Below are 16,415 nucleotides of genomic sequence, written 5' to 3'. Positions count from 1 at the left end.
ACGTGACACACAAGGAATGGAAGGATAGGGAGGGTAGGGAAGGGGCACCAACCACATGGACAAGAAAGGGCAGATTGAGAGAAGATGTTGGGTGCGCCTCATCGAGGTAGGGGGCATTTTCCATCGTGGTCCCGGACTGCAGCCTTGAAAGCACTCAAACTGCTCCGCCCTGCAGAGTACTGCGTCGCAGTACACACACAAAACAGTGACCGTTGAGAGGTAAGGATCTACTGCAGTGCGTATGGCCTGTGAGGCTGCTTGAGGAATTCTCCATCCCACAGGAGTGTCCCTTGTGGTGACAGGAGCAGATGTTGAGGATGCTGCACTGGAACTCAATCTACTACCCTGTTCAAAGGGGACGACCCTCTGAACTGCTGCTTTGTAGCTGGATCTTAGGTGTTGCCGCATGGAGGTAGTCCCATACCTGTACAGCCCAGGTTTGCCAGTAAGATGCTGCACTCATTACAGTGAACCTTGGCCCCATTTGCCTTGGGTTTACCATCAACGGTGGTAAAAAGCCTCCACACCCAAGACTCACGTGGGCACCGGGAGTGGGGACTTCCACTAGCTCATCCTCCTCCTCTTCTTCCAGCTCTGCATAGTCACGCCTGTTCCCCTCTCCAAGTCCTTTGGGAAGTGGTGGTGGTGGTGGTGGTGGTGGTGCTGGTGGTGGTGGTGGTGCTGGTGGTGCTGGTGGGGGTGCTGGTGTGGCAGCAGGAGAGGTAGCCATGGTTGCTATTTTCAAGAGAAAGTAGCCTGGAACCAGGAACAGCAGGAACACAGCAATTTGCCAAATAGCTGAACAGCAACCTGCAGCAGTAGCCCTGGTCAGTTACAACCAATAGCAATGCAAGTAATGCAGCAATGAAATGCCAATGACAGCAAGTGCCCAATGACGAGAAGTGCTCTGTCCTAGAAATCCAAAAAACAGAATGAGGAGCAGCACTAGGTGTGGCCTTTTATGAGTTGCTAGGGAGCACTCCACGAACAGTTGTGTGCTCCGTGGGCACTTCGATCCCCAAGCTGGGTTCAAAAGTTCCAAAAAGTGTCCAGACCGTCACGGGCATGGTCTGGGAACCTCTACAAGGGTGAAGTTTCACAGTAAAACACCTTGGATTGCTCAAAAACACGTGTTAGGTATCTGGGGACCAGGACCCTGTCCGCGAATAAGGACTGACGAATTAGGACCGACGCTCAGTGTGGGTGCGGTCACATGGTGACATTGCGAAAGTTCGCGAATGGGGCGGCTGTCCATAGGACACCTATTGCGCGGGATCCGTTGTGCGCATGCGCATAGGTGTCCTCTGGACAGGGTTGGGGTCCTCAAACTAATTAAAAGTATGTCGCAACTTTGCGGACATGCCGGAAAGGCTCGTTGTCCGTAGAACACAGGGAATGAGATGTGCATGCACCCAGATGTCCGCCGGACATGACTAGGGTCCTCGAACTAATTAAAGTATGTCACTGTTTTGCAGACATGCCGGATAGGAAGGATGTTCGTAGGGCTTGGGGGGAGAGATGTGCATGCCCCCAAGTGTTCGCCGTACAGGCTTTTGGACCCTGAACTAATTAAAGGTATGTTGCAACTTTGCGGACATGCGGCCAGGTGTGGAGTCCTACGGACACCTCCATTTTGAATGCAGACTTTCCGGATTGGCGCTGTTTGCAGGACACCTCCATTTTGATTAATTGCGGACATCCTGGACAGCCGCACGCTCCGCGAACCCATAACTGGGCTTTTATAAAAGAAAACACACGCACACACACATAGAAGTAGGTAGCAGAAATGGAGACATATACAGGGGAATTGGGTTTTTCAACAGGTTCGACATTCGGGGAGGAAGGGATCTAGGTCTCATAACGTCTTTGCTTACAGGGAATTTGTGGGGATGGTTGGCTGGGACAGGGGGAAGGGGTACAGGTGATATTTAATGTTGTCCATTATGTCTCTGTACAAAATCTTTCAAGTCGGCAAAAGTGGTCATTAATTGGTCCATTTTTGCATCCAGGCTCACTAATTGATTTTGTACAGTTACTTTGGTGTTCTATGTGGTCATGTACTTGTGGAGGAGCTGCTGCTTCTGGGGCATTCCCTTGATTTCCTGCATGTACCGTTAAAGAAAAAAATGTGTTGGGTACATGTGAAGCAATGTGTATTCATTCTTACTTTTCAAACTGTATTGTGTACCAATGGAGTTACTGTCTTCACTCATTTCATCCTGAGGGAAATTCTCTTCAAGCTACTCCAGGGTGCTTGCCATTTCTGTGTAAAAAAAGAGAAATAACTTTTCCTAGTATTGTACACTGAACAAACTGCGCAGCTATAGTACAGTTCTGCTGTCAGTACTTTGCAGTTGTCCCGCTCACAGTTGCTTCTCAATTTGTATGTAAAGCAGCACTGAGGTAATACTGTTGGAAGCACATGTTATTTTCCGGCTTGGTGCATTCCATTATGTTGCATACCCTATGCAATTGCACTGTTGCTTTCATAAGTACAGAGTTTGTAGAGCTACTTCATTTTTCCTTCTAATTCACTTGTGTTGCTCTTTCAACATGTTCAGTGTCTTTGCTGCACGCTACAACAATGTAAGAGAACCCCTGAGCTTTTGGACAGTGTGGATGCTGCCCGATATCTGCGAACAGTCGCATAGTTCGTGGACTTTGCAGTTATCGGCATGGAGCCAGGGGGTTCTTGTATGGTACATCTATACAAATGAAGGGTATCCTGGTAAAAAGCTATGAAATTTAGTAAAAAAAAGTTGTTAAAGGGACATTATAGTTACTTTCCACTAATGACAACCTATCCATATTATGGTTACAAGTCAAACCGAAAACCCCCAGAAGTTCGCCAGTTATGGTAAGCTAAGCAACCATAACTCACGCCACCACTGTGCACTGCTAAGACTAACACCCATGACATCAAAGATTACATCACAAATGTTTTTGATGACATCACTGATGACATCAGATGCGCATTTACTTTTCATGAAAAGTCTCTACAAGGGATTCTTATTATAATGTTGGCAAACAACTGTCAGGGGTCATTGGGAGAAATAACACGAGCTATGTAGTTCATTAAGCAATGCATTGCTATAAACACTGTTGCATTACAGATTTCTTCGCAGTATAGGAACCTCATGTGGAAACATAGGCATTGTATGCAACATACACTATAGAGCTGCAATATACATCATCTTGCCATGTTGGATAGTAAAATGATAAATGCTTTCGTAGTAGAGTTTTGTGTACTGTGTGAAACATGTAATAAGTAGCTAATAAAGCCCAACTTAATACATAGTTGTATTACTACAGACAAAACATAGAGACCACAAGGCATACACATATGAGCATATACAGGGAAAGTAAAGTAAGCAAAAAAAAAAGCAGCAATATTACTAGAGTGTTCATAACCTAACTGATTATCTTCATGCACAGAAATAATTGCTGTGTTTCAAGCCTGCTTCTTCCGCTATGTATATGTATCATATGGTGTGACTGGACCCTAAGGAAAGTAGTGTAAGAACATATGAGAAGGGTAAGGTCTACAAATACCTTTTTGAATTTTTAGTTCCTGACTGTTAGTGAAGAAAACAATGGGCCTAGATATGTCAGTAAAGAAAAAAGGAGCCAGACGTGATGACATTTGTGATGTCATCTTTGATGTCATGAGTGTTAGTCTTAGCAGTGCATGGTGGTGGCGCGAGTTATGGTTGATTAGCTTACCATAACTGGTGAATTTCTGGTGTTTTTCGGTTTTACTTGTAACCATAATATGGATAGGTTGTTATTAGTGCAAAGTAACTATAACGTCCCTTTATCAAAGTTCTTGCACTGAATTGTATAGGTTTTTATTAGGGCAACTGAAACATAATGTCCCTTTTAACAAAGTTATTTCACTGATATAATGTTTTCTTCAGAACAACTAATATCTGAGAACCCTGGCATCTTAGAATTCAAGGGATTGAAACTGATTCAAACACAAGAGGCTAGAGAATTACCCTAGGAATACCCATAAGAAAGCAATACGAGAAAGAAATGCAGGAAATTGAGCATACCAACAGGAAATAACCTGGTTCTATGATGTATCTTGGAGAGTGCAATATGCACTAGGAGTTCAACATAATAGGGACAAGAAAAGAAATCTTTTTTGACAACGTGATGATATAATTAGAAGGATAATACCACATTATGGATCTCTGGAACCGAATGTGAACCACAATACTAGGCCCCTGAAGAATGTCTGTGCATTAAAAGCATGTATCGGTCATGTATATGTAGGGCATTAAGAATAGGAAGTTTCCTATCAAATATATAATTGTGGCAGATTCCAGTGGTATAATAATTGTAGACCAAGGTTTTGTTTTGAAGAAGAGAAGTCGAGAAATGTATGTCTTGTTGGTTAAGCAGCACACATGTATTGAAATACAGAATAGTAGATGGCAAACTATTAGAATGTATGAATTTGTAAAAATGTCAAAATGCTTTTTAGATAGGTTTGTTTTGCATATACATAATGTGTGTACATAGTATGCATTGCTGTTTGCACTATAACCAACTAGCACTTTATTGACCAGCTTCCCGAAAGTTTGTTCTAGAGCAGAGAAATTGTATGATATAAAATTTAAAAAAATGAAAATTGGTAAACATTTGATATAGGTCTATGGAATGTGGATTAAATACAGGAAAACATTAGATAGAGAAGGAAGGTCCCAGTGAAGGGATATTTTGCACAAGAGGAACAATATGATCAGTGCACACTACACATGAAAAACCACATCTTCTGTTTGCTTGTGCGTAGATGCCTTGATATTACGTAGATCTCTGTAACAAGGGCATTCAGCAACATTGCTATTGTACTATCCATTGAAGTGTTATCGGTGTAAAGCACCATTCTACATTTCTGATTTGTATTCATGATGTGTTTTCTTCTTCTTTTTCAGGTCAGCTCTCGTTTTATAATGCAAGCTCGAAACAGTTATTACATACCTTCAAGGCAAAATTTACCCAGCCACTAATGCCTGGTTTCATGGTTAGTATTCAGGCCAATTATTCACCGCTTAAACGCAAAGTAAGTTGCTTAGTGTTCCATCTTTCATAGTTGTGCGCCTCAAATGATTCTGTGTTGCATATATTCATTCTGATGATGAGGGGTATAAATGGGTACAGTAATTCTCCCTGATAATGCCTAGGCCGCACACTTTTTTTATATTGATAACTCATTTTCCCTACCACAAAATGGGATTTAATTTACTTGAGCTCCAGTGGTTTCAGTCTTGGTAGATGAGGTAAACTTGGAGCATGGTGTCCATTAGTGATTGTGACTGTGCTGGATTTTTTTTTTTCATTCTTTATTGGGTTTTTAGATAACATTACAAACAAACTAACACTTCATAAACAAACATAAACAAAAAACAAGGCTGGCTGTCGGCCCCAAGCGTGGGTATTCCTCTGCATGTTCCGTCTTCGAGTAAGCAAGGAATCTCTTCGCTTTAAGGAGTCTCTTTCCCCGCGGTGGTTTTGAAAATGTCTCAGTTCATGGCCACCCTTGCTTGGAGGTTTGACCTGTGTTTTTCCCTTTTACCACTCCTCCTCCCCTCCCGGCTCTTCCTCTCCGCTCTCCTCCCTGTTTTCGAATAAGCTCTGCATCAGCGAGTTCCATGCCATTATTTTTTGTCCTGTTTCCCCTTCACCTTTCTGTACTGCCCTCATCCACACTGCCGTTTCAGTCATCGCCCATTTCTGAAAATCTGCCCACCATGAGTCTATCCTCGGCCCCTCTCTCGATTTCCAAGCCATTGCTATCTGCCGTTTGGCTAGTATGCATATCAAGTCTTTCATTTTTGCGAGTTGCGACCTATTCTTGCCTCCTCTTGGGAAGAGGCCCAGCAGGTACATTTCTGGATTTCCCGCTTGTATTTGGAGTCCACTTCCCGCCACCTTGCTTCTGATTCCATCCCAAAAGACCTGTATCACTGGGCAGGTCCAGAACATGTGTATCATGTCCGCGCCCTCTTCCGGGCAGTGGGGGCATGTGCGGGGATCTCCCAGCTTCATCCCATTCATTCTCTTAGGTGTGAGGTACGCCCTGTGTGTAGTGTATAATTGTGCTTGCTTGAACCTTGCGTTCCTTGATACTTTTTTGGGGCATCTCGGCGCCCTAGCCCATTCATGATCCCTGAGGGGTCTTCCTAGTTCGTCCTCCCATCTCCCTCTTGTTTGTAGGACTTGTGACTTCTTGGATTTTAGCAACTGTTCGTATAGCCTGGAGGTTGTGTGTCCCCCTTCCGATATATCATACCATGCATCTAGTTCTCCTCCTGTGTCCTCTTGTTCTGGCCACTCCGGCCACCTCTTATTGATTGTCAGCATCATTCTATTATACAGGAGGAATTGGCCTTCGTGTATGTCATATTCTTCCACCATATCTCGGAACTCTGCTCATTGGTCTTCCCTCCTCAAATCTCCTATTTGCGCTATTCCTTTGACTTACCAGTGGGATCTATACATTGCGAATGTATTTGTGTCCTTGCCTATTATTCCCGCTAGTGGAATCTGCAGCGAGCAAGGGTCTTTGGTCCCCTGGAGTCTCCATGCCCTCGACCAGAGCTCTGTTGCTAACCTAAGCATTTTGGGTAGGGGCTTGAGCAGAGGTTTATCTATCCATGGGATTTCCCGTAGGTAAAAGGATCTCTGTGCCGGTTGGAAGAATATTTTGTCTATTGATTCATCTTCTCCCAGCCATTTAACTACGTATTGGAGTTGCCCTGCCAGGTAGTATCTTTTGAAGTCCGGTACTCTGATGCCCCCCTCCTCGTGGTCCCTCTGCAATGTTGTCATGGCAATTTTACACCTTCCCCCTCCCCATAGGAACCTCTGTGTCATTGTGTTCAACTTCATGAAGAAAGCTCTGGGTATGGCATGGGGAATGTTCGTGAAATAGTATAATAGCCGTGGGAGTACTACCATTTTCAGGATGGCCGCTCTCCCTATCATCCCCAATGGGAGTGTCTCCCAGAAACCCATGGCCTTTTGTATTCTATCTAGGGCTGCCTGTGTATTATATTCGTGTGACTCTGCAGTGTTGTGGTGTATCTCTATTCCCAGATATCGGAAGGAGCCCTGAGCCCAAGCTAGCCCCATATCTGGGAGTCTGTCTCGGGGGACCTGTCTTAAGTCAGCCAAGGGGAATAAGACCGATTTCTCTCTATTGATGGCTATCCCTGAAAGTCTGGCGTATGCGTCCGCCGCCTCCAGTAGGCAGGCTAGGTTGGCGCGCGGATTTTCGACGAAAAGAAGGATGTCATCCGTGTACAGCGAGATCTGATGGACCGCCTTGTCTGTCTATCCCTGCGTCCCCATACTCTACCCGGAGGAAGACCGCCCATGGCTCCAAAGCCAGTATGTACAACATCGGTGACAGTGGGCAGCCTTGTTTGGTTCCCCTGTATATCCTCCAAGCTTTTGAAATGTGCCTTCCCGTTTTTACTCTCGCTCTAGGGTCCCTGTACAGCAGTCTAATCCATCTGAGAAATCCCTCCCCAAAACCAAAGTGGGAGAGGGCGCTCAGCAACCACTTCCAACTCACAGAATCAAAGGCCTTAACGGCATCTAATGACACTACTGCGCATTCCCCTCGCCTCTGATTCGTCTGTTCTATCACGTAGTGTAATCTGCGGAGGTTCCATGACGTGTTTCGCCCTGGGACGTAACCCGTTTGGTCTGAGTGGATCAACGTGGATATAACCGATTTCAGACGGTTCGCTCGAACCGTTGTAAGTATTTTGGTGTTCTGGTTGATGAGGGAGATCGGCCTATATGATGTGCATTCTACTGGGGATTTCCCTGGCTTTAGGATCGGGACTATTATCGTTTCCGACATGCTATTTGGCAATTGTGCTTCCTCGTATGCCTCCTGATAAGTTTCTAACAGTTTTGGGGCAATGGTACTTTTGTATGTCTTATAGAACTCCCCTGGGAGCCCATCCGGGCCTGAGGTTTTACCCGATGGGAGCTCAAAGATCACCATTTCAATTTCCTCTACGGTAATCGGGGCGTCCAATAGTTGGGCCTGGTCTGCTGTTAGCTTCGGTAACCTAATCTCTGCTAGGGCGTCTGGGATGTCTTCCGGCTCCACTTCCGGATTAGGAGCATAAAGCCGCTCATAGAAGCCGGCGAACAGGTTATTTATATCTTCCTGATTCCTAACCTCTGTTCCTGTATCATCATTTAACACTGCTATGGGGTCCCTCTTGTTGCCCTGTTTGGTAAGCCACGCTAGTAGTCTACTGGGTTTATCCCCTTCTGCTTGCAATCTCTAAGTATTTCCCATAATTCAGCTTCCCCAGTTTCTCCCAGAGTACTATGCATCTCGTTCTTAGCTCCAGTAGTTCCCTGGGTTCCCGGCCCGCCCTTTCCGCCCTTCGTTCCTCTGTTTTAACCTCCCTTTCTATTTCGTCCAGCTCAGCCATGATTGCACCCTTCAACCCCGCCGTTTTCCCAATTGCCGCCCCTCTTAACACTACTTTGAAGGCGTCCCAGAGCGTGGCATTGCTCTCCACGCTCCTCTCATTTTGTTCAAAGTAATCTTCTATCACCTCCTGCAGATATGCCTCAAATTCGCCCTCTCCTAATGCTTCTGCGCGGAGGCGCCATGTTGGTATTGGGGTTTTTCTGTGTATGTGCGCCCATGTTGCCAGTATCGGGGCGTGATCTGAAAGTGTACGTGCTTTAATGTCGATTCCCGTGAATTCTATCAGAGAGTCACTGCCAGTGAATAGGTAATCTATTAGTGTAAATACCCCATGGGGTGCGCTATAATGTGTGTACCCTCTCCCGTCTCCATGTACCTGCCTCCAGACGTCCACCAGCTGCAATCGTGTAAGGGTCTTTTGAAGCTCCCTGGCAGGGGGTGCTGGCTTCCTTGCTTGTCATCCGACCTGTCGAGAAGCGGGTTCAAGGTGCAGTTAAAGTCTCCGGCCCAGATGAACGTGGCTCCCCTGTACTGAGCCAGTTTGGGCGCTAGATTCCTGAAGAAAGCGGCGGCGTCGTGGTTTGGGGCGTATGTGTTGATCAAGCATATTTCCCTGCTTTCAAGCATCCCGTGCACAGCCCCATTCTCCTCTCCTGGTCACTTTCCTGCTTTACTAGCTGGAGCGGTACTCCCGGTGCAATCCATATTAATGCTCCCCTTGCATAGTTTGAGTATGTTGTGCTGTATACTTGTCCTCCCCATTTCTTGTTCACCCTGGCCTGTTTATCCGCTGTCAGATGGGTCTCTTGTAGCATTGCTATCTTGACTTTCATTCTGTTCAGCCAGGCGTACACCCCGAGTCTTTTGACATATGCATTGAGTCCTCGTACATTCCAGGTTGCTATAGTTATTTCTTCAGGGCCCATATTTGTATTGTTTACTCTGGCTCCGTTGTCCCATAGCCTTCCATTCGTGTTTTCCCCTGTTTCTTCTCTTTCTGTCCGGTCTTCGGGACGTGCCTCTTTCCCCCATGTCCTTTTTTCCTCCGCGCTTGGGGTGATTTCCTTCGTTATATATTGCGGTCTGTCGACCTGATACCTGCTCACTCGAGCTGTTCCATGTACATATACATTGTTCCTTCCACCCTTGACGCCGTGGGCCAGCCGGCCCTGCCTTCAGCCAACCAACACATAAACCATAACTTTCAAACTAACGCACAGCCACCCTCCCCCTGCTCGGGCCTCGCCGCTTCTCTTGCTCTGTCCCTGGAAGAGGGACTGGCTCGCCGCAGCGTGATGCCTCCAAACTGGCATCCGAACTTGTAGAGCTTTCTGAATTGGGGGGTGGTTTTCCTGTGCCATCTCAGCTGGGTTAGAGCGAGTCGCTCCTTCGTGCTATACATCTGGCCTGGTCAAATCACCTTGACGTCTTGTTCCTGGGGGTCTGTGCTCCTTTTCACCGGGGCTGATTCTCATTATTGTTCAGGTTTCTCCGCCCCTGCTGGGGGAGGCCCTGCTGGTCCATCCATATGTGGGCTTCTTGCGTTGAGTCAAAGAACCATGATATCCCTTGGTGTAGTACCTTAAGTTTGGCCGGATATAAGAGCATGTATCGCACTCCTGCTGACCTGGGACGTTCTTTGGTTGGACCGAATCTTTGCTCTTTGTTGCTGGACCATGGCCGTATAGTCAGGGTAAATAGCGATCTTAGAGGAGTTCCTTATAATTTCTCCCCCTTCTCTTGAGAATGTTAGTATCTTCTCCCTGTCCCTAAAGTTCATGATCTTGGCAATCATCGCTCTTGGGGAGGGGGGGGAAACCCGGCTGTGGTCTTTTGGTCAATGCCCTATGTGCCCTCTCAACCGCAAAGCCCTGGGACAGTGATCCGGCACCAATCTCTTAGAGCAGCATGGATTCGACATATTCTGTGGGATATCTGCCTTCTTCGCCCTCCGGAAGCCCGATTATGCAAATATTATTCCTTCGTGCCCTTCCTTCCGCGTCCTCGGCCTTCTGTTCCAGGATCTTGATCTTCCGTACTGCCTCCGACATTTGTGTTTGTGTGGCCGCAACGTCCGTGGTGTTTTGCTGCACTTGCTGTTCTGCCATTGTTACTCTTCCGTCTTTCGACTTGGCATTATATCGTCACGGCTCCATTTGGTGCAGCCCAACCCTCAGTTAATCCGGATCCCGGGGTCATCGATTTTTGGATGTCCCCCTCTGTGCACACGGTTTCCCTTCCTGGGTCTCCAACCGCTGCTCCGGGTGTTGCCTGTTTTTCGGGCCGGCCGCTCCCCTCCTCCCCGGGCTCCGACCGCCGATTTGTTCCGGGGAACTCTTCGCTTGTTGTGCGGATGTTCCGGCGTCCTGTCTGCCGAGTTAGAGTCCGCTCTCCCGGCCGTATGTGCGCCTGCTGTCTGCCGCAAATTACTGGTCTATGCGGGTCCCCTTCCTGCTGCCGCCTCTTCTCGCCTTGCGGCTGTGATGCTTGCGGGAGGGCGATACAGTCCGTGCGCCGCCTCGCTGTATCAGGGTGGGGCCCCCGGCGTGCTCTCTCCGCTTTCAACGCTTCTGTGTCTTTGAGTGGCCGGGCCGGGCTCGTTGCTGGGTCGCCTGTGCCAGTCATCGATCCCCTCTCCGGCAGACCCCTGGGCAGCTGGATGTTGTTTAATCTCCGGCCCGCAGCTGCACGCCTGTGATTTCCTCGCTCACAGGGCTCTGGCGTTCTCCCCGGCCGTTCAGCTCCTCGCACCCGCCATTTTGTTTCGCGCGGGCAGCTTCTTCTTTTGCCTTTTCTCTGCAATCCAACCTCTGATTTCCTTCGGGAGACTCAGCGAATGTTCGCCAGATATTTCAGATAAATCCCCAACATTTTGGTACCAGTTTGATCGAATCTTCTTCAGGATCTCGAAGGAGCTTCTCAGTCGTGCCTCCTACCGCATGGCCGCCAAGCCACGCCCGCCTGTGCTGGATTTTATCGAGTTAAGTATAAAAAAAGATCATTTCTAGGAAGGCTTAAAGGCTTACTACCAATGGGGCTTGGCGACACGTCAAAAAACACAGATACAGTCTATTCATCAGAGTGACCAAACAAAAATGAAGATTCAGTCGAATGATATGTACATTTTCTTAAACCTATTCCTTGTGGCAATAGTCACAATTTCCCTCAAGAGCATGGTCTAAGTTCATATTCCCTTTAACAGCAATATCAGGGTCACAGTGTGTTATGAGTTTTTGCAAATACTATGGCCTTAAAAGCTACCTTAAAAAATAACATCAGCACCACAGTCTCAGATACAGTTGTTAAGTGGGAGTATTTTACTTACTATTTTTGAAGGTTTCAAGTAAAGCTAAATCATGATTTGAATTTAGGGTTCCATGTTCGCTACCAGGTTTGGCACCACCATAGGGTTCAGATTATTTTTATCAAGGAAGGCTTACATTTCATGTTTTCTTGGTGAGTGGCTCTGTGAGAGTCAAGATTACTGTTTCTTTTAGAGTCTTCATCTTTGCCCTCTTCCCTTTTTATATTCTTTGTGTAAAAACGATGTTCTGTTTTGAAGCTGTTGATATCTGAGCATGTCTAATACCTCATTTATTTTTGTCTCTGTCCTAGGTTTGGTGTGGAGGACTCACATTACACACAGGACTGCAGGTGCCAAGTGCGGTAAAAACTCTGCAGAAGAGCGAAAATGGAATGAGCGGTTCAGCCAACAGCCTAACCAATGCTTCTTAAATTTGGGCGCTGAGATTTTCACGGGGAGTGGGTGGGGCTTTGCTCCAGCGTGCGTGGGTTTATTTGTTTGGTTATCGCCTCCTGTGCAGTCACCAAACGCTGGCGATAGTGAGCAAATGGACCCAATGGGTACCTTGCCGGGGTTCACGCTGCTGCTATTGGATTCTGATCCAAGAGCCTACGTCCACCTGGAGCCTTAGTTGAATCTGCTCCAAGTACTTAATAGAGAACTACTGTAGAGACTGCAGTTCTAAAGACTACCATAGGTGACTGGAATGAGTTAGGCTGTGTGCTTTCATTTTGGCCTTGATTTTTTTCATTTTTTTTTTCCTGGGTATGCTGGCGTTTATTTTTTCCTGGCGTGAACATGAAGTACTCCGAGAGAAGGTAGTCTGGGGCTAGGTTTGAAACAATGTGTTAAAAGAAAGTTCTTAATGGTACATACATTTCATGTGCAGCATTTTTAAATGAAATGTCGTAAAGTGCACCAACCATTGAAGTGGTGACATGCAAATGCTGGCGATACAACTCTCCGCACCAGTCTGCTGCAAAGAAGACGACAAATGCACTCAAAGCCAAAGCAGGAGTAGACTTGCACTAACCTCCTCAAACAGTTTACTGTAGCTGGACCCAACTGTCTTCTTTCAGTCTGCTTTTAAGTAAATGGAGAAACTCTCTATTTGTCTTCCTTCTCCTTCACCTCCCCTGGCATAATTTCCAAAGTTAAAGACTTGATTTTAAATCCTTACCACATAGCACTGCTATCCTTGGCCTGTTTACATCGACTTCCCCCCAATACAGGCTCCTTACTCATTCAGTGTTAACACGCACAGTTTCCGGGTAGACCTACAAGAAGGCTAATACTTGACATTAACCATCACTCAAGGCTGTGAATGTTACTTCAGCAGCACTCGTGTTCTCTGGCTGGCCCAAGCAGCACGACGAAGAAGCCAGTTGAACATTGCTCTAATAGGTGTGTTGACTGGGTCACCAGGTACTAGGCCGGAGTGGCACCATAGCGTTTCACTTTTGCTGCTCTTGGATGTGAGTGTTGGGGTATCTTTGCTCATCCATGCCCTACCACGCGCTTGGGTTGGGCTACCCGGTAAGGCGAGCAGACTGAACTCTGTGTTTTTAGACTCCAGGTACTTCAGCTTTCCTCTCTCCAACGCTACCTGTTAAAAGCTGAAGTCCAAATGGTCGCTTGGGACAAAGTCCAGATAATTGCAAGACTGTTCTTGTAAAACAATAAAATATGAAATGACAAAAAGCTGATTTCTTCCCAATGTTATAATAAAATTCATTGAAAATGTGAAATTTTCATTGGTCATTCTTTTGTCTGTTGGTTTTGGGGGGGTTGTGCACTATAGTTTTCATAGCAATATTGTTAAATGCATCAATTATTTCTTTATCTCAAAGCATTACAGGTGTCTGTCTGCCAACTTGCACGTTTATACTTTTTTCAATGATGCACGGCCTCAGTGCCCTGGGAATCCATTCAACGGCCCCTGTGGAGGTTGGTAGTTGCTGATAGTAGTTTCTTATGCAGTTTTGGCTCCCATATGAGGCCTGAAGCATGTTTGCAATCCGGAAAACCTGTCCATCCATTTCTGAAGAGTTTAAATGGAAGCCAAAAGACAGAAAATACCTGTGTCCAATTAGAAGTAATGGTCTTTCATGGTCTGCTTTGTATTAAGAGTGTCTGACTTTGAGGTGGCGTGCCTGTTTCTGGCAAGTGTTCTCGATCCTTTAGAGGGCGTAGAACTTTGTACAAGAGAGTCCACATTGGATATTTACTAGTTACGGTTGGGTCTCACTTTGGGGTATGGTATTTTATTCTTCTGTGTTTTGCAGTTAGTCCTTTATCATAAACTACCCATCTAGAACTCGACTCAACTTTTTTAATGGGTAGAAAAGTGAGAACTTGTTTTTTAGAGTAAACATGTAGAAATGTAGCAAGGTCCCTGGTACCTTGGGCATGTGCAACCCTAACCTCATCAACCCCTCTCCCACTCCTTCCCTTACTTAACATTTACCCTTGACACAAACTCCCACTTTTTTCCAAAATCAAATCCGTTTCTTCTTTCAGTCCTTGTTCAGTGAAGATCCTCAAAATATGTCCAACAATTACCAGCGACACTGCCCCGTATTCTCAATGCCTCTCTTACTATAGTCACAGTACCTTCTTAAAAACCATGGTTGTCGGCCCTTTACTAAAAAGAAACCTTCTTTTTCTTTCTAATTTCTGTCCTATCCTTTTACTGCCAGTTCCGGCCACAAATATTTTATCGCAGATTACAGCTTCCTGAAATCCGCCAACCCTTTTTCCCCTTTTCCAAGCTGGATTCCGCCCGGCCGTGGATCAAAACGTTTAGTTAGCGATCACGTTTGTACTTAGTGCCACAAACAGCTTTGTAACCGACTTGGTGACCATCTGTCTATCTGTCAGATCTTCTGATTACTCTTCTTTCCATCTCACGTCAAATCTGCTTCTATCCAGTTTCGTCTGGATTACTCCAACTCTGTAATTTTAGGCCTTCCGGATTTTCTTCTTCAGTGACTAGAGTTTGCAATCTGGCTGATCTTGAAATTCTGCGATCTAGCCATGTCGCCTCTTGCAATTGCGGTCTATACTACAAATCTCAGAATGTTGGGTACTACGTCTCTCCACAGGCAACCAGTGTTCCCGCCTCAAGGCCCCATCCACTATATCCCTTCAAGGCCACTTAATTTGATCAGTTCCACCTAACTTGCTGTCATTCCTCTGCTGCTCCTGAATGGGTGACCGTGCAATCTTTGTTGTAGTTCCTTCATTAGTAGACTCTCCCGCGCCATTAGGCTCCCTCCATCCTATTTGACTTTCTGATGGCTTCTTAAGATTTGACTATTTTCTTCTGCCTTTCCAGCTTACTCCTGCCAAATGCTATCCCCAGTCAGGCATGCAGCACCAAGAAACCAGATTGTAGTATGAGAACCTTACAAAATGACAAGACCAGTTCAGACTGTCTCCTATTTTTTTCCTCCATATCCCTTTTGTGCCCCTAACCCCTTTGCACTCCTTGTTTTCTTCTGTCTCGCAGTGCTCAGGCACTTCTCTGATGCCGATTGAGGGCGGTATCAGGCAGTGTTAGCTGTGGAGAGGGAAGCACTTTGGCATTCGTGAAAAAGTAAGTACATTGTATGGAGGCGACACCATGGTGTAAGTTCTACGGTGAGGAAATAATTGCTCATTCTCCAGCATGGGGTCTGGCATGGATTCACATGCTCATGAATATTCCCCGTCGTCAGGCTGGGAATCCTCGGTAAAGTAAAAACCAGTATCAGTTTCGTTTCTGATCTGACTTTCGTAGTAGTAACCAATCACTGATCTCTGCGTCATACTGACCACAGCCAATGACTGCCCTCTACCTAAGCCCCGCCTCTGGCAGCCATCTTCAGATTTTTACCGCACGTTCAAGTGTTGGGATCCTCGTGCTATTGCTCTCGAGCGTTAGTGCTATTTTTTGATGTTTTTTCTCAAAAAATTATCTTTTTTCGGTCAAAAGAGCCTCAAGCTCCACCGTTTCTTCATCCGATCAACGGGGACCCGTGTCGGATTCGTCTACGCCCCTCAAGGGTGAAGATTTCGTCGAGCCATGCTTTTGGAGGACTCCAGACGTTTCTCAGGCCCATCTCGGACATGGCCCAGGAGAAGGGAAGCTCGACGCCCGGAAAGCTGTTCAGGGTCTGCCCTGGATGCCAGCTTCTGAATGTCTTCAAGGAGGACGAACACTCCCTTTGCCTTTACTGCCTACATGAGGACAAGACGCACGTGGAGAAGGACTGTGCGTTTTGCGGCAATATGTCGGAGCGGACCATGAAGGACCGCCATCAACGTCTCGCCAACTGGCTGGAGGGAAAGAGCCCATCAGGCGAGAAGAAGAAGAAGTCCGAGCGGTCTTCTAAGACCTTTGAGGGCGCCCTGGCGACGGGGGTCCAACAGAAGGCCAAGCACCGCGAGTCCGCTGGCACCGGGAGCGCCGAACGGTCGGGCTCTACGGGCGCCAGGCAGGGCGCGTCCTCCCCAGCGCCATCAACCACAAGCCAATGCTCTGGCTCGGGTAAGAGGAAGGGAGAGCACCCGGCGAAACTCCTGGAGAGACCCCGGTCGTGCCCTAAGGCCCCATCGGAGGGGGAGCGAGGTGGTGACCCTCCCCCCAAGGAGAAGGCG

The 16,415-nt window shown here is 46.8% G+C and overlaps 1 protein-coding gene across 5 annotated transcripts in view; it reads left to right on the top strand.

Annotated features, from left to right (window-relative positions):
• Window positions 1-13,522, top strand: part of FSD1L (fibronectin type III and SPRY domain containing 1 like) — a 707,922-nt gene extending 694,400 nt beyond the window's left edge. For all 5 annotated transcript variants that reach the window (XM_069630835.1, XM_069630836.1, XM_069630834.1 and 2 more), the window contains 2 exons: window positions 4,941-5,029; window positions 12,086-13,522. In XM_069630835.1, the coding sequence (XP_069486936.1) occupies window positions 4,941-5,029; window positions 12,086-12,205 (209 nt within the window). In that variant the 3' untranslated portion in view covers window positions 12,206-13,522. The remainder of the gene's footprint in view (window positions 1-4,940; window positions 5,030-12,085) is intronic.
• The last annotated feature ends 2,893 nt before the right edge of the window (window positions 13,523-16,415 follow it).

The sequence above is a fragment of the Ambystoma mexicanum genome, chromosome 6q (genome assembly GCF_040938575.1).
Source record: "Ambystoma mexicanum isolate Mex_15411 chromosome 6q, UKY_AmexF1_1, whole genome shotgun sequence".
NCBI classification, from domain to species: domain Eukaryota; kingdom Metazoa; phylum Chordata; class Amphibia; order Caudata; family Ambystomatidae; genus Ambystoma; species Ambystoma mexicanum.
This window is presented reverse-complemented; position numbering and strand designations above follow the sequence as displayed.